The sequence below is a fragment of the Agelaius tricolor genome, unplaced genomic scaffold (assembly GCF_023055355.1).
Source record: "Agelaius tricolor isolate 1412-34295 unplaced genomic scaffold, bAgeTri1.0.p SCAF_16, whole genome shotgun sequence".
Classification (NCBI taxonomy): Eukaryota; Metazoa; Chordata; class Aves; order Passeriformes; family Icteridae; genus Agelaius; species Agelaius tricolor.
Genome location: NW_027269276.1, coordinates 11,649,542 through 11,673,496, shown reverse-complemented (window position 1 = coordinate 11,673,496; position 23,955 = coordinate 11,649,542). Strand labels below are relative to the sequence as shown.

Below are 23,955 nucleotides of genomic sequence, written 5' to 3'. Positions count from 1 at the left end.
TACTACCTTCCAGTTCCCTGTCACTCAGCCAGATGTTTATCATTCTGAAAGCTTTTAATTTGTGTGAAAAAAATTAGGCATTGGATACAAATTGAATTTGTCGTGCTGTCTTTTTATGAGTAGAAAATGAGATTAAATTTTTTACTTTCAACTGCATGGTCAATTATTTTATTTGTTACATTTTTTAATTACTTCAGATACTTTTCTCCCTGATAGCTGTGTCCTTTATTTGAATCATTAAGCGAATTTTTTGGTTATATTCACAAATACCTGCTATCTAAAGAACCACCAAAACCTACCCCTTCTCCCTTCTTTTAAAGCTTTGAAAAAGTGCATTCCTAGGAAAGTAGTCTTGTATCAGTTTAAATTCTTTTAATTATGCTTTCTTACTACATGAAAAATATCTTGGCAATAATATAGTCTCTAAAATCAGTGAGAATTTCGATTTTAGAACATTGTAGATTTCATCCTTGTATCTAGTACATTGATCTGTTCATGCATGCAGACACACTCATGCATTTTAATACAATCTGTGATTCTCAGATTGGGAAAACATGACGAAACATGACTTTAAACTCTTTTACATACAACTTTTATTTGATGTTTATTTTATTTGCTGACAACATCCACATCCATGTGCTGTGAGCAGCCCGTGATCACAGTGAAGTATAAAACACAGCTGAGTTTGTTGTGTGTAATGCATTGAACATTAATGGAGCAGTCATGTCATGACTGTGGACTTGATGTGGTTTAAAAAGCCACTGGAATTTGTGCAGTACCTGGTGGTAAAACACTGTTTAAACCCAGAGCTCTGTTCTGTACAGTGAAAGGTAGAATCTGTTCATACCCACATGGCAAGTTGTGGAACTCTGCTGCCCCAGCTGCAGCTCTCAAGCAGGTGTGGGATTATGGGATGGGGGAATGGAGCTGGCAGTGCAAATATTCATGCAAACAGACCACTGAGGAGCAGCCCTAATGAAGTCAGGGGGAGCAGGACTCAGATGAGCTGAGAGCTCAGATTAATTACAGCTCTGCTGCCCAAATGGGGACCAAACTAAATCCTGTAGAAACAAGAGGACCAGAAATGCTATGTTCAAAACATACAGGACACAATGGGAAATAACTCTGTTGTCTTGCTGACAACAAGTAAAAAATGATACTGCTTTATTTTGTCCCCAGAATAATTATGGTAATCATTTTTCTGAAGTTCCTGCCTACAAATTCAACAATATAGAATACATTCAAGAAATCAGAGCAGCATGCATTTTTCATCTATTTGATTTCATAAAATTACTTCAAAATTTGAATGATAATTTATTAATTTCAAGCTTGTGAAAAATTTTGCTTGGAGGAGGCCTATAATTGTGAGGTGGGAAAATCAGACAGTAAATTATCCCTACAAAATTGGTTTTGCGTGTGGAATAAGCAAAGATATGTATCCTGTGTATAAGATAGTAGTTTGTTCCCAAGAAAAAAAAGCCTTCAGTGGATTTCTTTTCAGAGTTCTTAGGCAAATAAGAAATACATGCCCACTGAAGTACCCTGAAGTGTTTTAAGATGCAGAAAGAGTAAACGTGGTTGTGTTTGTTTGTTTTTTCTTCTTCCAACTGCTTTATCAATTTCCTAGTTTAAAGGGTACAAAGGATGCACAAACAGAGGTCACATTAGATATTCCACAGATTCATACCACTGTGGCACTTCATGACCTAAAAAATAGAAGTCCTAGAAAACATAGAACCTTTGAATTTGGAAAAGACCATTGAGTCTTACCATTAAATCCTATTTATTTGTGTCTTCAACTGCCCAGTTTTGTCTGTATGTACGGGTGGTACAGGATTGCACTTTGCTGTTGTAATTTTTGGTATAATGCAAAAGTTATGGAGAAAGTTTTAAAAGTAACCTAGCTGCAATAAATTCTTCAATAAATGCTTTCAAGTTTGATTTTTAAAAATTACTGTAGAAAATTCATATGTTGTTTTGAGAATTACCCTAAATAGGCAGCTCCTCTTCTTTATCACCATTCCCAGTCTAATTCATTACCTTTGGGTGGGGCACAGAATTATTTCTTGGGTCTCTGCAGTTCTTCTGTGCTACTGGATAGATCTTTTTCTTCTGGACTTTTGCCTGAGATCAGTGGTCTTAAGGAATAGATTAATTAATAAATTTTATTTTTACTTTCAAAGTAAAGACACAATTTTTCTCTTTTTTCCCTTTTTTTCTCACCTTCTATTATAGTTTAAAGGACTTGGAAGGAAAAGGTTAATATAAAGCCTATTGTACATTGGTTGGATGTCTTTATCAAGGCACTTTATCTGGAAAATCTCTTTCTTTGTGTTACACAGTATGAAAACTCAAGCTTAATGAAACTGGAAAGTCTCTGTCAAGGAATGTTGTCATTTAGCCAGGAAGATCTTTTTCTTCTTGACCAAGCTGGCAACTCCTCATTAGGCTAGTAAAGACATCAATGTCCAGACTGTACAGATTTCAAGATGGGTCAATTCTGAACAGAAAGGTTGAGTAATTGTCCCTTTTTCCTGTTAAGGATTAAGTATAAACCCCAGCCTGGTTTATAGTTAAAATAAAAACCTGTGTATGCAAAACACCTTGAAAAGCATTTCCTAGAAATCTGCTTGATAGTTCAGAACTTCTCTCCTTTGTCACTACCAAACTCTGGGCACTTGCCCAGTGAAATCTGCCTCTTGTGAAAGTGTTTATAAGCTCAGAACCTTTGTACATCAGTGGGCATGGAGCAAGATGCTGGAGAGCAGGACACAGCCCAGAGCTCTTGCAGAAGGAGCACCAGGAGTTGTTTGGATCATGAGGAAGGGACACTGTCTCCTACTGTGGTGTGGGAACGTGGGCAGCAACTCCAAATCTTACTCTCTGAAATGGAATTGAGCAACTAAAACCAGGTCAAAAAATGATTTGGCACACCTTAGGCAGCTTAAAGGGAATTTGACCTTCTTCACTCAAGCTGAGGTGAGGTGGGAAATTTCTGTATTCAGTCAGGTGAGGAGGTGGGGCTGAAAGTCACCCACCCATGTAGTGCTGGTGGTAATGTTTGGTGCTCATCAGCTCATTCTCACCTGACCTTCATTAAGATGTTTACAGGTCCCCTGCAGTGGGAAATTGGGTTTTAAAAATATAGAATAGTTACCTCAACTATCATTATTATTATCTAGTACTCTGCAAATTACTGCTATTGGTAAAATCTGTGTGACACTGTAAATCTTTGGTATCTGTTTAACAGGACAGCAAAACATGGTAAAGAAAAAATGTTTGAATGACTTGTTCAAACATTTTTTTTTACAACTTATAGACATCTTGAATACTTTAAATAGTTTCTTAGTCTTGAAATGAACTAATATTATTCATTCAGCTGTTTTGAAAACAGATAATTGTGGTCAAATATTGCTAGGTCCAGCTTCAGGGAGGTGGGGGCAAAGGGAATTAAGCACACATCAGGTATGTTGGTTTGTTGACCCTCAAACCTCTGAACTGGCAGTGTTTGAAAGGGAAGGCATAACTTTTGTCTGAACTCTATGTTTTAAAAAATAATCAGGAATTGTATAGCATGGCTTCATCTACAACAGAACTTTCCTGTACTTTTAGTCTTTCCAATTCTGGCCTTTGGTTCTGCTGTACAGGCGGAACAAGGTGTCACCTGAAGTAATTTAGGGGCAACAAAACATTTTACTTTCTGTACTTAACTAGGAATGATGACTGTTTCTTGGAGGTTGAGAAAATCCTGTAACTTTAGTGCTGATCCATTCTATCACCCTGACTCTCGTCCGCATTTCTTCTGGGTGTGAAAACCATCTCCAGCAGAGGCTGCCTCTCTATGGGGTGCATGGATAAGTCATTGTTTTTCTGGATGTTGTTCAGGCCTCTTCCTTTCACTGTCTGCACTCTGCAGCGCCTCAGGAGAGTCACTAGGATTGCCTTCATCATGACCATGGCAATGAACTTCCCCACACAGCTCCGGGGGCCGAACCCGAAGGGTTGGAAATAGCGGGAAGGAACCTGCGGAGAGCAACGTGAGCAATAAACTCAGAGACAGATTCTTCTCCGTAAGATCAGTGAAAACAGTGATGGAAATTGCCAGTCAATATTATTGCCAGTCAATATTATTGCCAGTCAATATTATTGCCAGTCAATATTATTGCCAGTCCATATTATTGCCAGTCCATATTATTGCCATTCAATATTATTGCCAGTCGATATTATTGCCAGTCAATATTATTGCCAGGGCTGTGTACGAATCACAAATGGGACGGGACTGCTGGGAACGCACCTTGAGCTGTTTTATTTTCCAGCATCGGTCTCATTGCATGGTTATGACAATGGGAAGATGCCAGCAGCTCACATCCCAGTTTAAAAGTTTTTTGACCAATCACACAAAGCAAAAGCACATTGGCAGTAGTTCTATCCAATCACTATAAGCACACATACCTTCAGTTAAAACAATGCTTGCTTATTTCAAATACAATACCTGCTTGTAAGCCTTAAAACACAATGCACAGAGCTCCATTACTAAGCTTAGAACTTCCTCATATCTTGCTAGATATACTTTTCTGCAGCTTAGGGAGTTATTCTAGACCAGCCTTAATACACAGACCATTGTTCTATTTGTCCTTACTTTTCTGCTTCTTACATAATTTTTCTGCTGACCAATCTTATGGCTACTGCTTAGCTCTAATCACAGTTCTGCTGTCTCTAAACCCTGCCTTTTGCAGCTTTCCCAAAACCCTCTGATTTTATGTATTCCCACAGATATATTCTGAAAAAGCTGTGGAAATAAAATTTTAAGAGCAATTTCTCATTTCACACTGGAAATCCCAGGCCCAGCTACAGGCACTGACAGAAGTGTGGATGAGCCCTTGGAAATTCAGAGGTAGCAGGGATTGTACAGTTAAACAATTCTGCTCATGTGTTTGTCTGTTTGTCCTGGGAACTACAGGGATTTCACCACAAGCTGTGAAATGGAGTGAAGCCTCTGCTCTTCAAATGCATTAAAGTTCATTAAAAAGTTCTTCAGAAATTGTTCATTATAAAGCTTATAAATATCTGAAATACAGGCTGCTGCCTTGTCTAAAGATAATCACTGAGCCATATGCCTGCTCCATTTGTAATTATAAAGCTACTATTTCTGAGAACTAATTTGTCATAAAATTAAATGTTAAAATTTTTTATATTTAATAGAAAGATAACACAAAATTGTCTTCTGTCCTGTCAGCTGAAATATGAAATGCAGGATTCTCAGGACTTCTGAAGAACCAACAGCTAGTTTCTGCTACTTTTATTACCATTGAGTGGATCAGTTAAAAAGAAAGTCTGGTTATAAAGAAATTACTTTTCTTCATCTGTGTAACTTCATTTTTAAAAAGTCAGGTATTAACCATGTTCTGATTTCCTATTTAACAAGAATAGAGTAGAAACCATTTATTTCTATCAAATCATCTGGAAAAAAGTGTACTGTTTTTTCTTATTTTCAGTGTTCAGTTTAACTTTTTTTTTTAAATAAACTGAGCCATGCTTTTGGAAAAATTATAGATAAATACAAGTGTTTATAACACAGAGCAAGTACAGCAGCTGGCAGTGCAGCACAATGGCAAATGCACAGCCTGTGAAAATGGAAAAATGTTTAGATTCTAACAATGGCATCTTATCATAAATAATGCTGTGGATTGCTATTCACTTAGAGAACTGGAGGGAAATTGTGCCTGCCAGAATAATTATGTGGCAAACAGAATGCATCAAGTCAGATAGAAAATGTGTGGTTAAATATTTGGTCAAGGGGAAATATTTTTAGTAGCAAAATGTGCTCGTAAATTAAGCAAGATATCAATTTTTGGTAGAAATACTTGGAATGTAAATAATGGGTGGCAAAATGGATTCTATTCACAGGGAATTGTAATTTTGATAAACTTTGTCACTTACTCTTCTTGAATTTTCTACAAAAACTTTTTTTTGAGGTGTTGTTTTTAATGCTGTGTGCAGGATTTGCTCAGCAGTTGAGAAATATTAATCAGGTGGATTAATACTCATTTTTTGTGTGTGTCATATTTGATACCCTTAGCTTTTTTGGTAAGAAATAGGTAAAACTTAAAGTTTTGTTCTGGCTTAAACACTTTTTTTTTTCTTTCTTAGTTGTTGCTTCAGGTGTTTTTACTGGTGAGTCCATTTTTGGTGTATCAAAATATTCTGTTCTTTCTTTGAAGCTGAAGTTGTTCCTGTCGGTGTTCATGTGTGCAGCTGCTAACATATCAGTGCAGTTTTAATCTCTCCAGGTTATTATTACTGAACAAATACAGCTTCACAAAACCAATTGTTTAATCAGTAATCATCAGAGCAGAGGTCTGAGTAAATAATCTGAAGGATGATTGGAACCAGTCGGGGATTACAAGAAGAAAAAATATTCACATATTGCTTTTAATTATAGTTCTCCTGGTAGTTAGAACATAACTTCATTTGAAATTCAGAGCTGAACAGAAACTTAATTACTCAACATCTGCAGTATTGAGTTAGTTAAAACTTAACATTTTCATTATGGTCTATAAAATATTGTTAATTTAAAAAGAAAAAAAAGAATAAAGGCACTAGATCCCCAGTCTCTCAGAAGTTACTGCACTGCTCCACCTCTCCAGAGAATGCTCAGCTCTGTGTGGGCTCTGGCATGGCTCTAGCTCCATAAAGCCTCTTTATCTTGTCCAGTGTCAGGGGAAATAATGGTAACTGTGTGTGTCTGACAAATTTAATCAGATTTTCGAATCAAAACTATTATGTCTGAAAAAACTGTTCTCTAGATTATAATTAATTTTTTATTTAAAAGGCAGCTTGACAGGAAAATATCTGCCCAGCTCTAATAATAATAATAACAGTAATCAGCAGGTTGTATGGCTAACTGGGCACTTAGACAAAGGGAAAACAGTCTTATGGTCACTAAGTTCTTGAGCAAAGTAAGAGGAAGAGACATTAGCAATAAATAAAACCCAAATTTCTGTAAGAAACAAGATGGACAACTTACATTTTTCTCAAAATTTTCAAGAGAGAACTCGTTTGGCTTTGGGAAGAATTCGAGTTTGTGCATGCGGCCGATGTTGAGGATGATGTTTGTGCCCTTTTTCACGGGGTAGCCATCAATGACATCGTCCTGTAGCGCCTTCCTCATGATCAGGTCCACCACTGGCTGGTATCTCATGCTCTCATAAATAAAATTCTCCACAGTTTTCAAGTTTGGCATGTCATCGCTTTGGATGTCTCTGTTGCCTTGTGGAATAAAGCAGATGGTGAAGGGATTAGTTGGTTAGGAATTTACATTGTACAAATATCAGAACTTTTTGGGAGGATTCTTGGGTTCTGAAGTTGTAGGAAGGATCCAATAGCTTCTAAGGAGTTTTGCGTGGCCTTACTTATTGAGGAAATCTGGTATATTGTTCATTAGCATACATCCTAGTTTATTAATTAACAATCTTATCATCTTCTTCTCACTCTTTGTTCTTGTCACCAACAAAACTCTGGGGGTCTTTCCCTGGCTTTTACATGAGAGAGCAACAGAACAACAAATAAATCTGCCAGGAGCTAACAGCAAACAGAACCTGGGATAGTCTGGAGCTAATTCTGTTAAACTTTCACCGTGTGGTGAAGCCTTACCTTAGAGGGTTAGGATTCAGAAAGAAGCAGGGAAAGTGAGTGAGTGAGTACTCTCATGAGGACAGTACAATAAGGATCATTAAAAGTACCGTAGAAAAAGAGTAAAAGACTTGTGATACATTTTCTGGTGTTTAACAGACCAGAAGTAAGTCTTAAATAAGTGTGGATGAAATTAGTTTCTATATTGGTTCAGTGTTAGGCTTTGAATGAAGGCTAGAGAAGGGGAAGAATACAAATTTGGAATATCTTGATTGTGTTTTGAATAGTTAGTAATTAGTACTTAGAGGAGGCCAATTTGAGATCAAAATGGATGACAGCAGAATATAATTTTAATTTTGTCTAGTCTTTTCCTTCTAGAGTTATAATGAAACTTAGAGAAATTCTGTATTTTAGCACAGAAAAATACTGATGATTAGAATTATTTGAAACAAGTGCCCTCTTTTGCTATTTCAGGGTAACAGGAAAATAATTTCAATTAAACTTGAGGTGAATGCTCTGTGGTTGCTGAGGAGAGAATATACCACATTATTTCTAATATATAATCAATTCTGATTATTCCTATTTTATTTTATAAATTTCTCACATTTTTTAATTTGCTCTTTAATATAATTTTTACAGACAATAGTAGTTCATATGTTTTACAGCAAACACTTCTTTTGGGAGGAAATGCTTAAAATTTTCAGGTTTAGATAAATTAAATTAGATCACTGCTGAAGGAAAATTATATTCCCACATCACTGACTTTGCAGCTTGTCCTTACCCACAACAGTTTCAATTTCTCTCATCATCTCCTCTTCCACTGTGGGGTGCTCTGCAATCAGGATTAGCATAAAGAAGAGAGTCACAGACAGAGTGTCAGGAGCAGCAATCATCATCTCCAGCACACACTGGTTCACATTCTCAGCAGTCAGATCCCCTCTGTTCTGAAAAAAAAAAAAAAAGGAAATTTTGGAGAAAGTATTGATTGCTGACCTCTGATGCCAACAAAGGTCTTACAGACTGCACAATTTCTGGACAGTCTATCTTACACTAAATAGCATTTCTGTTTTGTCTTTCAGAGGATGACAGAAAGCTCATGTTCTGGGGGGTGGGTGGTGTTCTGCAGAAAAGCAGAAATGTGTGTTCTAAGCTCAGATTCTTTTTAGTTTATTGCATTTCCTCACTGAGTTTGTGAGCTGTCAGAGATGATACAAAATAGGAGTTATATAGCATTTGAAACCTTTGCAAACAAAAAGCAATACCTGAAATAATACACAGTGGTTAGGGAAAGACTGAAGGACATTCAGGGATAGATGCAAGAGTTTTAGGGATGTTGTTTAAGCTATGAAATAAATATGGCAAGCATCTGATCCTGAAATACAAGTATCCCTGTTTGAGTCACTCCTAGGGACTCCACAGCACCAACTCAGCATCCTTTTATGATGATGTGACTTTTAGAGAGGCATATGAAGATTAAATTGCAAAGCCTGTGTTCAGGAGAATGTCAGAAAAACCAAACCTAGTCATATTTCCAGTAAATTCCCAATACCTGTGCAAAAATCAACTGGGATGCAAAATCCATGTGTTCATCCAACTTTTCCACAGTGGAAAGCTTTTGTCGTTTCTGTTCTATTAAAGTTTCCATTGCTCCTTTAAGATCCTTGCTGAAAACAGATGAAATCCAACATATTGATAAATATCTGCACCAGGGTATGACTAGAAATACAGAGATATATCAAGAAAAGCATCTAAGGATGGCAGAAATTAAGTATTCCTAAGAATAGTTATATGGTTCTCTGCAAAAGTAGTAAAACTGAGGCAAGGTGTATTTTCTTATTATTCTTAAGTAATTGCTTGTCGGTCTGGAATGAAATCTTAATCTCTTTAGAGAATAGACTGAAAAGGAGGAAAAGGTATCTATATACACTATTAATGAATAAAGGTTTTAAAGATTTATTACCATTTCCAAAGAAGTATTTTATTTCCTTGTATTTTATATTGTGTTTTATCACTAAGTAAAATGAATTTAGAGACCATAAGGGGTGATTTTTAAAAAAATGTAGACAAGTATTAGAAAAATTGTATGCTGGAGTAGAGTTTATATAAACTTTTCATGTTTAAATAGTAATACTGTGTCAACAGTTTGTGTTCCAGTGGTGGAAAAAACAAAGTTCAAAACTTGTTATAAATTTTGGGGGAATTTTCAATTAATTATGGATTCAAAGGCAATTCTTTAAAAAAAGTATTCTGGAAAGATTTTGAATGAAATCTTGAGGCTTTTCAAATGTGGGTTTGTTAGTGTTGAGATAGATAATTTGTGTTTGTAGGGTAAATATATTTAGAACGTCAATCCCCATAAAGATCTCAGTATTTAAAAATATTTTATGTATTACAAGTAGTAGTCCTTTTTGAAAAGTTTATCAGAAGAATATTACAAGCCCTCATATCCTGTGGTGGTTCTTTGCATTGTCTTAAATCCAGAAATCTTTATTTTTTTTTCTTTGCAATAAAAATTTATTAATAAGTTCTTTTTTTTATGGGACTGCTTTTGAAATATCAATATTTGCTTGCAGGGGCTTTCTGGTAATAACTCGGCCATAATAGTTTATTATCAGCATCACAGGATAAAGCAGTAATCAGTGCCATAATAAAACTAGCAAGCAAATATTAGAGAAGGTGAATCTTGTGTCCAGTGCTCAAGAGCTGTAAATTATCTTGGGTGAATCTGATCTTCTCCTTAAAGCCCTTATGTTATGTAGCACTATCAAAGCAATTTATTACATGTCCTTCCTAAGGAGCAATTTCACTTACTAGATGGAAAACAAATCCAAAATGAAAAAAAGTGACTGCCAGTTCTTTTCAAAGCCAGCTCTTTTTTGGCAGGAGACAGAAAACAAGACCACAAAGCTGGAAGAGGCATTTTGTGTTTTTGCAAAGAGGAAAATGGCAAAATATATTTGTTCCTTATTTAGGGAAAAAACCCTTGACCTTGAGATGGATTATCACACTGAGCACCAAGTTTAACTCATAAATGAGTGTTTGACTCAAAAATGCTTGTTGAGAAATCAAATAACCAGAAACTGCTCAAGGGTTAACCCCTCGGGGGCTGTGCCGTGCATACAGATGGGTTTCCTTGTTTGGATGAGCTGCAACCTATTCTGATTGTCCTCAACTGAACAGCAAATATCACTTCATCCATACAGTGGCTTTTCCTCCTCTGAACCAAAGTTTAGTTTCACATTTGAGTGTGCATGAACTGGTGTTTTGGTGAATAAATTGGGTCTGGATAGACAAAGCTTTAAACTGGTCCCAGAATTCAGCTTCTTGTACCACCAGTGACAAACCTGGTTCTGTCTTGGCTCTGTGGACAGGGGACCTCAGCAGACACCTTTGCAAGTGTCACAATTTAGTTTCTTAAAGGCAGATGAAAGATCTGATTCATTTCCCTTGATTTCCCATCAAGGGAAATGCTTCTTCATAAAAAGAAAGAGAGATTCTTATGCAATCGCTCTGTAGAAGGGTTGATACTCACACTGCGTCTTTGTACTTCTTGCACAGCCAAGAAATCTTAAAAAATATGTCAGGCTTTAATAGAAGTGCTTGCCAAGCATCAAAGTAGTTTTGAATCTTAAGTACAATGGCATTTTCTGAAAAGAAATGTTAAAAAAATGGTCATTAGTCAAGTAAGATAAATCCTTCAGAAAATTAATAATAAGGTTGGGTTCCCTAAGTTCCTGGGAATCTGATAAGCAACTGGTAGATAACATTTGAAGCACACTGTAAAAAAGGTCTAGATCTTTGCAGAAACTCTTGGTACCTTGCTACAAGAACACAGGGGTGTGTCAGCCAGCCTGAAGAGTCTGCCACAGGACAGCAGAAGCAGAGCTATTGCAGAGCACTGAAATGGGCAATTTAGACATTCTGATAATATTATTTCTGTTATAGGCTGAAGAAACTGTAGAGAACATAATTTTTTTGGTGAACTTTTCAGAGCAATCATTTAGTTTGGTAGAAAGATTTCAGATTCTTGCATGAATATCATTTAATATTGGAACTGTACCAAATTGGTGCATAAAAATCTCTTTAAATGCTCCAATTCATTAAGGTGGGTGACAAGCTAATGCATATTTTTGGTCATATAAAACTCTCTTGTAATTAAGATGGTAATAAATCAATTTCAGTTAATAATGTGGTACTACAAGGGTCTGTTCTTGCTCTGTTATTTTGAGACAGCTGAGTGGTGTCAATGAATTTTCCTTGGATATGCATTTCAGACCCATCCTAAGGCCCAAAACTGAAGCTGTCAGTACCATCCAGAGGGACCCCAAGGAAGAGCTTGTTGGAAGTGTCGAGCATGATCCTCCTCATGAGGTTGAGCACGTTGATGTTGCCCAGCTCCGTGGTTTCCTCCTGCAGCTGCTCCAGGTGCTCGATGGTTGACTCCACGCAGATCGCGATCATCCGCACCAGCCCGGGGCCAGACAGAGCTGGGACATTTGTGCAGAACACAAAAAGTTGGTTAGTTTTTGTACCTTCTTTATAATGCCTCAAGTGGTGATAGCAGTGTTGATAAATTGCAAATTGTGTCAGTGGCTGGTGTGAAACCATTCTGGAGCTTCACTGGTTTACCTTTCTGTGAAAGGAGAGCACAGGGATGGGTTGTAGCAGCCTGAATAGCTGCTAGTATAGTCCAGGGTAAGGAAGGAACAAGGGTCTTTGCTAGTATGGTACAGGGTAAGGAAGCAGAAAGGGTCTTTGCATAATATCCACAGATGTTTTGTTCAGCTGCAAGGTGAGATGTTCAAGCCCCCACCCCTACACACAGAGGGTCTCCCTTATGCTCCCCAGGGGCCTGGGGGCTGACCCTGGTCTCAGGGCAGTGCAAAGGTGAGGGACAATCAGGGAAATGGGAAGGAGTGGCTCAGGGACATAGGAATAGACATAGGAACTGGGGAAGGAGCCAGTGGGATCTAGCAGATTTTCGAGGTGAGCTTCTTGTGTCTCCCTAGAGTAGGAAATGCCCCCCAGGGTCTCCACTATGGATGTCAGACAAACACAGCAGCATTTCAGGGAGGGGTGGCTCTGTGTGAGTCACAGGGATGCAGGGTGTCAGTGCACACTGGCTACCTTTGGTGAAAAAGGGTCGAATTTCTTTCCAGTGTGCTGGGTTGTTGTTAAATATGATCCCATTTTCATACATGCCAATGCACTGCAATCCAAGCTTGCTCCCAAACCGAGACACGTAATGCCAGTGCTTCATTACATGGAACACACTGGAGGATCTGGGGAAGGAAGGAAGAAAAAGCCCCCAATAAAAGAACTGTTTCATAGACTAAATACAGCATTTGTATGCTGACATTTTAGAGTTGCTCCCCAGTGCTGACTCGCATTCTTAATTTAGCAGCAAGTACAATGCTTAGCACGAAATGTTGTTCCCTTTACATAATTAAAAATCTTTTACATAATTAAAAATTTGATCAATGCTTTCAGAATTTATATTAAAGCAATAAGGTGTTCTGTTCAGATTTAAACTATTTTTCAGTTAAAATGCAAATAGTTAATGAAGGATTTTAAACAGAGTAGTGTGTATACATAGAAATGTGTAGATATATATGATACACTCAGACAGTGCCCAGTGTCGGATATTTCAGAGGATAAGGTAAAATATTTGATGTGTACTAAATTACAGCTTTACTGTTGTATAGTCAATGCTATGTATTCTTTTGTAGCTCTTTGGTCATTCTCAGACACATATTGAAAGCATAAAAACACATGCATCACTTAAATATGCATTATGATAGTACAATGGTATGTGTGGGATAAATAATAAATATTCTTAAAGAGACACATAAGGGAAATCCATGATATGCATAATTATATTTACAGTCAGCAAGATTAATTTGGTGGTGCTGGCAGACAACATTCTTGCTTTAAGATATAATTTCCTTTAGAGGGAGCCAGCATTTCAGAAATGTGGATGTGATGAAACACTGATCAAAGAGAATCCAACCAAAGAAAGAAAATCAGAACAAAGATTTGAAATGAAACAACATGCTTCTTTCTTCACTGTGTAGTATAGTCTATGGGCCAAACCCCAGACTAGTAACATGGGTTTGGTTTATTTTTTCAGTCAGTTTATGTAAATGTGGCTTTTGCAATTGACTACAACTATCCTTGGTTTCTTAGTTTTGCATGACCTGGGGGTAAAGTTAACATTAAAGTTTTTTCCCATGTCAGGGTATACATCTGTATTTCCCTGAACATGAAAAGATGGTGTTGAATTCTGGCAGCTCCCCACAAAGGAGAAGGTGCAGCAGGCTCAGTTTTCTTCCTCCCATCCCACGTGGCTCTATGCAGGAGACACATCATAATGTTTCAAGGCAGGGTTTTGTGAAGTGACCTTGCATAAGCAGGTTTTCCTTATGAAACTGTTTAATGAAGTCCTCCAAAAGACATCAGCTGTTGTAACCAAGACTGCAAGTCCATCTCTCTGGGCATTAGCACCTCAGTATTAGATTTGATGCTAAAAGTTCAGATGTCATTGGTGAAAAAAGACATTGATTTTTCTTTTGCAGAAGCCAGGTTATGTTTAGTTTTGCAGTGAATTTAGAATCCACTGAAAACTTTATTCTATGTTTTTGCTTTAAAAAAAGTTACATACTCGTTTTCTAGGTATAGCAAATGATTTAAAGCAAGAAATGTCTGAAAAGAAACAATGTATTGACTGTAAATCTGGCATTGTTTAGCAGCACCCCTGGTTTGTTTCTGGTGAATTGGTAGCACAAAGACAGCTATAAGAGTTGGTAGGATTTTCAAAGCATTTAGAGAATTATCAGAACATTTTACTCCTTTAGTTGATATTTATAACACCTCTGTAGGATAGGAACGTGAACAGTTTTCTTGTCATGATTATTTCTTCCTACTGAGGTTTAAATAGAGATGAAGCTGACTTGCACCATGTGGCAAATTCTGTGATTATTCTCTATGCTGCTCTTCTTTCAAAGGCTTTTGCTTAATGAAAGTATTAATTGATTGACATTGTTACTTAAAAGGTTCTGATTCTTTATCAATTACATGAGGTAAACCTTTTACTAGTCTTTTTTTTTCTTTTTCATGGCATGACTTATAATACTCCAATTTAAGAAGAAACCAATGGAGCTAATAAAATGATAGGCTGAAGTTCAGCATTATGTTTAATACTGTGCATAATTGAAACCTATGAATAATCCCATTAATTGGAGTGGAATTACTCCTAATACTATAATGCTGTATTTGCTTAGTTAAATCACTGAATTGGAGCCATAACCATCAAGCATTTACTTCCACTTTAAGGAGAAATTTAAAAACACAGAAAATGAAAATTTGACTTAATCACATATTGCTGTAAGCCTAGATCCCTAAACTGAATATCATCTTAATAATAGTAAAATAGATGGTAAATTATTTCCAGGATTTAGCCATAGTACTTTCCTATCCATAAAAAAAAATATTAGGGGAGTTCACCAAAACTTCATTAAACAGACACAAGATTAGAAAAAGGTCTGTGAATAGCAGAAAGTAATAGGCTTTTGTTAGGACAATTTTTGAAAAAAATAACTTCAATTCTGCTTTAGAATAAAGTAGCAAAGAGATTGTAAAGATATAAAGCTTTTCAAGTTATTAAGTATAGAAAGTAAGGATTTACTTGCTAATTATAAATGTTTCTTCACCGCCGATCCAAACTCTCACAAATTCTCCATATGTCTTATTGTAGTAGTTGCAGGCATTCCCTACTCCCATCCAGAGAAATCTGCCATGAGAGATGAGGGGACCAATTCCCATACAGTATCCTGGCCCTAAGAAACAGGGAAGAGAGGTTTGGTCTCAGCAGTGCTCACAGACAAGAAAACAGCTCTGAGCAGCTCCCTTTGAAAGGAGGCTTTTGGCATGACAGTCACAGCCTGTGCTGGGCAGCTCACACAAACTTTTCTGCTCTGAAACTGTCTCAGGAACTGCACTTCTCGCTGTCTGAGAAGCCTGTAGTGGTTTCAGTGGTACCTACAACAAAGGACATTCATTGCTGCTGTGTACAGCTTCCAGCTGCTGCTTGCTTTTGGAGGGACAATGGCTCCATCCTAGCAAGAAGAAATTCTCTTTTCTGGTCTTTTCCCAGAATTTCTTCCAGGAGTCACTGCACTGGTTTAGGGTTATTCCTGTCCAACACCTGTGAGAGGCTGTGCACTGCTCTCCTCCATGCAGCAGGGTGTTGCATCTGGTGGAAAATAAGCTGAGCCATTCATGTCTAAACAAGCCCCCAAAAATGTTCCAGAAGGGAAAGGAGATTCGATGTTCTGTTCTGGAGGGTATTCAGTGCTAAAGATAGAGAAACATTGATAACCTACTAAAATCTGAACAGCTTCTAAGATAACTGTTTAGAGTAAAGGTAGTTTAGAGAGACTTAAACTTTAAAACATCCAAAAAGTAGGTTATAATGCACATGAAAATGGGAGTTGTAAAACAGTATGAAATAGTTGAAAATCCCGAGCTGTAAAATAGTATTATACTTTTCTAGCATACACAAATTAAAGCTGAAGAAAAAATGTCAGATGGCCAAGCCATGATTTATTATGGAAGTTCTGAAGTTAGAATCAGCCTGATTTCCTTTATCAGGAATTTTTAAGAATCTGTATTACTTAAACTGATCCATAATAATTTTTGTTGTCCTACCATGATTATTCAGCATTACTTTGTCACTTAAATTTGAGAAACAAACAAAAATTACTCTGAAAACTTTAATGTGGCACAGCAGCTAAAGCTAATTTACCTGGTATTGATGAAGTCTCTTCATGATTCCATATGAGAAAGAGAAAGCACATGAGGATGAGTATGGGCACGGTAGCCACAGGCATCGTGTCTGGTACCAGGCTGGTGATGTTGTAGTGCATTGGGTTCAGGGTCTCCAGGACCATTTTTCAATGAGCTTCTGCTTTGCTTCAGAAAGAGAGAGAGAAGAGAGGAGAGAGGCAGAGGCTGTCAAAGCTCAGATGTGTTCAGCTTTGCTTGGTACCTCTGACCCCCTTTGCAGTCCCTACAAATGAGCAAATCAGCTCTGGACATGGCTTTATAACCAGGGGGACTGCCTGGAGTGCTTGCTGGGACAAGCCTCATCACAAGTCAAAAGAGACATGAAGCAGACACATTTTTTTGCTTGGGAATAACAAAGGTTTTCTGACCTTGATGTTGAGGCGTAGTTTTGGATATTTTGGCTGACAGGCCTCTTATCTCTGATATCGACTTTGCTGGCCAACACTGAGGTTTACTCCTTACACATCTCTAACCAAAACACAAGAAATTAAACTTTCAGCACATGTGGAAGCATTGAATGAGTTTACTTGCCAGCTTTTGTCTGTCTTATTTAGCTGTTGCCTTCCTGCATGCCTGTAGTGCCAGAGTTCCTGAATTTCTAGAATAACTATGGTAGTTTTCAATGATACAGATTAAGTACCCCAGAACCACAGTTTTTTGTCTGAGACATAGTATTATAGCCTTTTTTTAACTGCCAACCTTATATTGAGTGTAATATAATGTAATGCATTTCTTTATGGTTTTTCTGTTAAATACTTTGAAAAATATAATATATGCCATAACAAACAGGGTCATAGATTATCTGTTGCCATATTTTTACTCAGGCTGTAACCAGCATTCAGCATGGGAAAGAAAAACCCAAGGACAGCCAACAGGTCTCTTATGCATAAAGAAAATAGAAGGATTAAGTAGAAGGTTTTTTGCATGTTTTTGAATTAAATAGTAAAATATAAGAAGTTATTGTACCTGGGAAAGAATATGTGTGAGAAGAAATGTGAGTGAGAACTCATTTAACCACAGGAAGGTACTGGCTTGAACCTGCACAATATTTTATTAATAAAACATCTTAATTCTGCTCTGGCAAAAACTAAGGAGAGATTTGTTTGTTTCTTTCTGAAACAATATTTCAAAGTTGAAGGATATATTTACTTAGCTGGAAGCTTTTAGATACAGTTTACTTTCAGCAAGTGCTTTCTTACTTGTGTTGTGCTTTGGTTTCACATAGCTGAAAAAAAGGAGAATTTGCTTTGTAGTGACCATCAGCGCTATAATTATGTTAAACAAAGCCAAGAATGGGATAGATGCTTTCCAGATAGGGAGAATCCTGGTGTGTATTGTCAAGGAGGAAATGTATAAATGTATGGAGTGTAGGAAGGGAATATGGGGAAGGGCAGTAAGCAGCGGTTTTAAACCTTGCAGGTCCATGCAATGCATGCAATGCTCTCTTTTGTATGTTTTGTGTCCAGGCTTCTGGGGTTTTTATGATCCAGAGTGACCAATGTGCCAGGTGACCTTGCAGAAACATCCCTGCTGTTGCAAAGGAGAGGAGCCCAGCCCTTCTGAGAGTGCCCAGGGACAGGTCCCACCCTGGACACCTCCAGCTGTCCCATTGCTTGTGTGTTGTGAGGAAGGGCTTTGTACTCACAGGCATTTTTATCATGTCATGGTATTTATTACTTTGAGTTCCCTTGACTGCTACTTACCATAACAAAAGCATGCCTGTGTATATATAAATATTTTATCAGCTTCTGTCCCTTTCACTAATATGGGTTTATAGCATTATAGAGGGGAAAAACACTTGGGGTGTATAGTTCCATTTTTATGTGGCTTTCTCTCTGGATCTGCATAAACTTCATGTTTGTACTCCATTGCCACAGATAGGCTCTGATGTACATTGTGTTTTATGGGTATTTTTAATTTCCAAGACATTCTAGTGTGTGCAGAGTAGTTTCACTGCCCCACATTCCCTGTGCAGACAAGTATGGAGCTGGTTATGCATTTGGGTGCTGTGAAATAAACCAATTTCATACCTCCCAATGTGGATGTATGAATATTGTATGTGCAGGGTGAGCCCTGGTAGAGTTGAAGGCCCTGATATGTTTGCACAGTGTACTTTGCAAGTATGAGTCTCCCCCTTCTATCTTCTAAAAGTGAACCCTGAGTTTTGATCTTGTTCAGCTCTTAAATACTCACAGCTAAAGCTTATCATTGTTTTGACAGTGGAATGCAGGCAGGTTTCTGTTTTTTCAAAATATACAGATAGCAATGGACTGGATTTTAGATTCTTGATTGCCCCAGCTTCATCATTTTAGAGTTTTTAGTAAAAGCATTTTTTTCTTTTTCCATGTCCAACACCTTGCTGTTACATTTATAATTTTAAAGTCCTGGATTGTGCTGTCATGTAGATGAAAGTATTAAAGGCCAAGTATTTGGTTTGAACATTTTATACACTCTTGACCTGATCTAAAACAGTCTTTAGTCAAAGTGGCTTCTCAAGACCTTAAGCAGTTGACATTTCCTGTACTGGGGAGTTCTTTGCTTCATTTCAATTAGTATTAATGAAACACACTTTCAGGACTTGCATTTTTAACCTTTTTTTTTCATTGCAAAAGCCAGCTGGACCATGGAAAATTCACCTTAAAGATATTTCCACTCAACTGCTTATCCCACTTTTTATGCATTGCATCTTTTAAGAACTGCCCATGAGTGAAGTCTCTCCTCATAAGAACTGAAACCCATTTGGATAGTGGGTACTCACCTGAAAAAGTGAGAAATGGAACTGAGTTAGAGTGCCCACTGTGCATGAAGGAAGGTTTCTCTAGTCTTGCTCATTTATCTGCTATAAGTAATTTTTTCCTTTCCTTGCAGCTGGTTGAAGTGTCTCAGATCAGAGGGATTTGTTGGTTTGGATTGTTATTTATGGGGCAAAACTTTAAAAATCCCACTATCCAGTGGGGGAAAAGGGACTTATTATAGGAAAGGTTTTTTGGGACAGAATAGGTGGATGTGCCCAGGCTGTGTGGCCTGGCAGCAATTACAGATCTCAACACCTGGGAAAGCAGCTGCCAGCAGAGGGCCTTTGAGATTACTCATTTTTGAGTCTCGGCTACAAAGCACTAGGAGAATGTTCTAGGTTCTGTCAAACATTTTCTTGCTAAAGGTAATGTGAGGAATGATGGCAAGGTCCACAGTAAAGAGAAAAGCTCATACATCTGTGTGACAACTGTATTGACACCTCTTATTCTGGTTAGAGCTTCATGCTTAATGACTCTGTCAGTAAAAGAGCAAATTCATAAAATCATATTATAGAATTGGAGCTGAAAATCTCTCTTAATTTTAAGAAGGTGTTCATAAAAATGCCTGAAAACACTTGAAGAGCCATTCTTGTGTCCTGGAGTTGCTTCCTTTGGAGTTCTTGTGTCAGGAGAGAAAAAAATCTGCTGCTTAAAAATTCCCAAATATTAGTAACTTGTATTAGCAGCATCTGAAGCAACTTTTCTAGGTTTAAACAGTTTAGGAAAATAAACAGACTTATTTCATACAAACCCCATTTTGTTTTACAGATCTGCTCCCATTTTGACCAATGTTGATATAGACTGAAGGAGCACAGTACCTCTGAAAAATAAAATAGTAGATTTAATTGATTTGAAGTGGATATTTATCACCAGGGGTACAGCATATGCCACATCCTTGATAGAGGGATTGTCTTGTTTCCTTGAAAAGCCGTGGGGTTTAAAGCTGAGAACACGTCAGGAGACTCGTTTAAACTTGGGAGTGCTCACCATTCCTTGTGAGAGGTAAATTACCCTGTGAGCATCAGGCTGCACATTTATTTAGTGTCACCCTGCATTCTGTGGTCTCTTCTAACTCTTTAATTCTCTCAGGATGCAATGTGGATGTCACTGAGAGTTTTCCATCACAATTTATTGGTTATCTTTTATTGCACTCCTCTTGTGACGTTTTTTTGTCTTTGATCTGCCATACTTTTTTCTTAATTACTTTTCATTTGTTTTATTACTTAATTATTTTTATCACTTAACTTCTCACTGTGTTTTAGTCACCTGATCCTTTGCATCTGTCAGACATCTCTTGTTACAGGTGGGTTTGCAGTCCCAATGTGCAGAGCTGGCATTTTAAATTTAGATGTTTTCATTACTCTGCTTCTGCAGCACTCTGCCTTCTTTAGGACTACTTTCTACTTTTAACTCAATTCTCTTCATCTCAAAAGAAAGATAAATATAGTAAAATGTGAAAAGGAGGGAATAACCCCTTTTTCAGTCATCTCTAGAGTTTGAGTCAGTGGGCTGGAATTTGTGTAGCTGTAGAGGTCTATCCCATCTAATTACTATGGAAATGTATTCTAGCAGTGTTGAATGATTATTACAGCCTGGTAGATTAATCCTGCACCACTTGATTACTATGAAATCTAATCTAAATAGCACTTAGAACTTCATCTGTTGTTTAGGTTGGAGGAGGAGGAGGAGGAAGAGAGGGGGAAGAGATGACAGCTTTCAGCAAAGCTTGCAGGTGGGAATTCAGTAATGATCATCTTGGCAGTCTAAAGGGGCTCTTGACAAGTAAATGAGAAGGTAGGAGCCTACAGTTGTGTCAGAGGGCAAGGGAAAGAGAAATGCAGAACACAGCCGTGATTTTGTGGTGATGAAAAAACATCTGTACTATGCGACAAGAAAGATTGTTACATTTGATGCCTCTGCTATTATATTGAATTTTATTTTTTAATTCTGGTGAGTGTTCTTCTGACAGGGTTACCTTGTTTCACAGCTGAATAGGATCCCCAGAGCCTGCTTCTCTGAGATTAAGTTCTGTCAACTGCCTTTTATAGCACCTGTAAAATGCTGCTGCATTCTTACAGGGCTGCTGGTGGCCACAACTTTATCCACACAACTCAATTTCTTGTCACCCTTTCTACTCAAGGTCTCCAGTGAGTTCCAATGTGCAGAGAAGTTTGGAACTGCAAACTTAAAATCACTGTTGTAGATGTTGACATTGCTACTGTCTGGAGCCAGTTTGGTCAATCAGTTTTCTTAGCACCCCCCAGTCCTGGCATGTGACTGGAAATGAACTGGTCACTAAACCCTTTGCCAGGGAAACCAATACATTGCAAATATCTTCTATAAATGTAGGACTCCATTTGAATATTAATGGAGTTCTGCTGTAAGAGCAGTGCCTCTTTTTTATGCCTTTACATGGCAGTTGAGGTGTGATTTGGAAAAATATCTCGTCAGTTTTAGCACTTTTCACAAAAGGTCTTTTTGCCTATGAGCCACCACAGTGTCCATGAAATCACCCACATGAGAAGGTAGCAGAGTTTCCTGTGAACAAACCATGTCCTGAGCAGAATGGGTGCCAGTGCTTGTAGGGCAGCAAAGCCAGCTGGGGGGTGCAAACCTCTGCAGGATGGCAGGACTATCATTTACTTCATCCCAGCCTCAAAGTTTCATTACAGCACCACAAGGTCTAATCAACTCAAAACTTAGCAGAAAATGAGTGGTGGATGACAAATGAAATCTCTCTGAAGTGCTTTTGATCAGACTCCTTGTTGTGGCTGTGCCAAAGCAGACCTGTTTGAGGGGGTTTTCTGTAGATAGCTGCTGTTGGTTTCTATTACTGCAGGGGAGGTGTTTTGTTTCTAATTTCTCAAGTAAAAACCAGCTCTCTCTACCATAGTCATGTTTCTGCTGTTGTACTTTTACTGCTGGCAAATACCTTGATTAATCTAAGCAAAAAGTTAGTTGACACAGAAGGGATGACTCTCTAAGAAATATTAATTAAAGTTTTTACTTTTTCCTCTGGCTTTAAGTATCATGTATTCTATCAAAGTATGTAAATTAATCCTGAAGGAAAGTTTATCTGTGTGTTTGAAAAAAAAAAGACTGAGAAAGAATGCATGACAATTCTCAAACCATTCTTTTTGCAAATGACTTTATTTATCAGATATTATTATGAACTGAGATATAGCAGCTAGAAGAAAGACAGCACCTTTCCACAGCAAGTACCAATTGAGATATACCAAGCTTTGGTTGAATGAAAAAGTTCCCAGGGTCAGTTCAAGACTTGTTCTACCTGATTTTTACCCTCACTTTTTTTTTATCTCACTTTTTTAAACCTCACTTACAATCTATTATTCCGTGCTGTGACAATGATGCTTGGAAATATCAATTTGTCCAAAATTCACAACTTCCCAACTAATTCTACATTGCTGTGCAGCAGCAGCTGGCAGTGCCTGTCCCATGCTGTGTATTCCACCAGAACTTTGTCTGGTACACATGAAAAAATCCACTTGAGAGTCAAAAGTATTAAATCAGAAACACTGAAAAGGTTTGGTTTTTTAATCTATGGGGTCCACATCCATAAAAAACTGAAACTATTTAATATTTTCTGATGTAATGTAAACAGCTTGAGAGTGTATTCACGAAGTGAATACACTTTCTTAGGATAACTATTCTGCAAGAACACTGTGCTGTTTTTTAGAGAAGAAACTTCATAGAATACTTGACAAATATATAGCATATTGCTGTTGTATTATTGCCAAGAATTTGGCCAAAGACCTGCATATTTTCTACTAAAAAACCCCTCTGTTTAGATAGTGACAGCATATAATTTACACAAAGATAATTACAGTAGCAGATCAAAGCAGCTCCAGAAGGCATACTTCCCACTCAAAACAAAAATAAATCCCATTTATCTAATGTCCTACCCATACAGTTTGAAGAAAAAAGCTAGAATATGAATTGAAAATGTACCTGTGTCTTCTTGTCACTTGTGGATTTTTGCTGGTGGAGAGTGCTGTCCTGGCTCCTGATGTGCTCCTCTCACAGGTCTGGATAGGTTGTCTGGTGATCACTCCCTGTAGCATCTTTTATGCAGGTGCTTCTTGTTGCTAAGAGATCAGTTGCTTGGAGATGGAAGTTTGTTTATTGTAATAGATCAGGGGCTGTTGCTTTGAAAAGAAAATTTTGTAATTGTACCTCTACAGCTCAATGTATCTGCTGCAAAACAGCCAGTGACAGAGATACACATGCCTGGTGCTGATTAGAATTGTGACTGGAGAGTAAAACAGAGAATTAAACAAAGTTTATAGTTTGTGTTTAGTGGCTCTGAATAAGGAAACAGATTTGTCATTTAACCAGAGATACAACTTACAGAAATTAGGTGAACTCTTTGCCATGTGTATCTAAAGGTATTTTAGATTTCTAACAGCAAGAAAGTCCAAATGTTTTATTCTAAAATAAGAATGTATGGGGTTGTCAAAGACATTCTGTAGGACACAATCCTTCACTGCCATTGCAGAGGACTGACTGCTGTCCCATGTACTTTGGTATGGGCTGTTTGCTTTCTGCTCCAGCTGGTTTGATAACTCCCAGAATGATTGTACAAACTAAGGCTGGTTTCTCTGCTTTGTGGTTCTTCTCCTTTTTGCTGTAGTTTAGGGCAACTCAAACAAACTGCCAATTGTTT

At 37.6% G+C, this 23,955-nt stretch overlaps 1 protein-coding gene across 2 annotated transcripts; it reads right to left on the bottom strand.

Moving 5' to 3' along the window:
* Positions 1 to 576: 576 nt before the first annotated feature.
* On the bottom strand, positions 577 to 23,481 carry CYP19A1 (cytochrome P450 family 19 subfamily A member 1). Of its 2 annotated transcripts, none has more exons than XM_071441529.1 (10): positions 23,241 to 23,481; positions 16,436 to 16,597; positions 15,317 to 15,467; positions 12,760 to 12,914; positions 11,943 to 12,119; positions 11,165 to 11,279; positions 9,182 to 9,296; positions 8,414 to 8,576; positions 7,028 to 7,269; positions 577 to 4,023 (listed from the first exon to the last, which is right to left on the bottom strand). In XM_071441529.1, the coding sequence occupies exons 2-10, from the start codon at positions 16,578 to 16,580 to the stop codon at positions 3,757 to 3,759; spliced, it is 1,530 nt and encodes a 509-aa protein (XP_071297630.1). In that variant the 5' UTR covers positions 16,581 to 16,597; positions 23,241 to 23,481; the 3' UTR covers positions 577 to 3,756. The 2 variants fall into 2 exon arrangements, with proteins under 2 accessions (XP_071297630.1, XP_071297629.1); XM_071441528.1 differs by having other exon boundaries at positions 16,436 to 16,602; positions 23,241 to 23,477.
* Between the last annotated feature and the right edge of the window lie 474 nt (positions 23,482 to 23,955).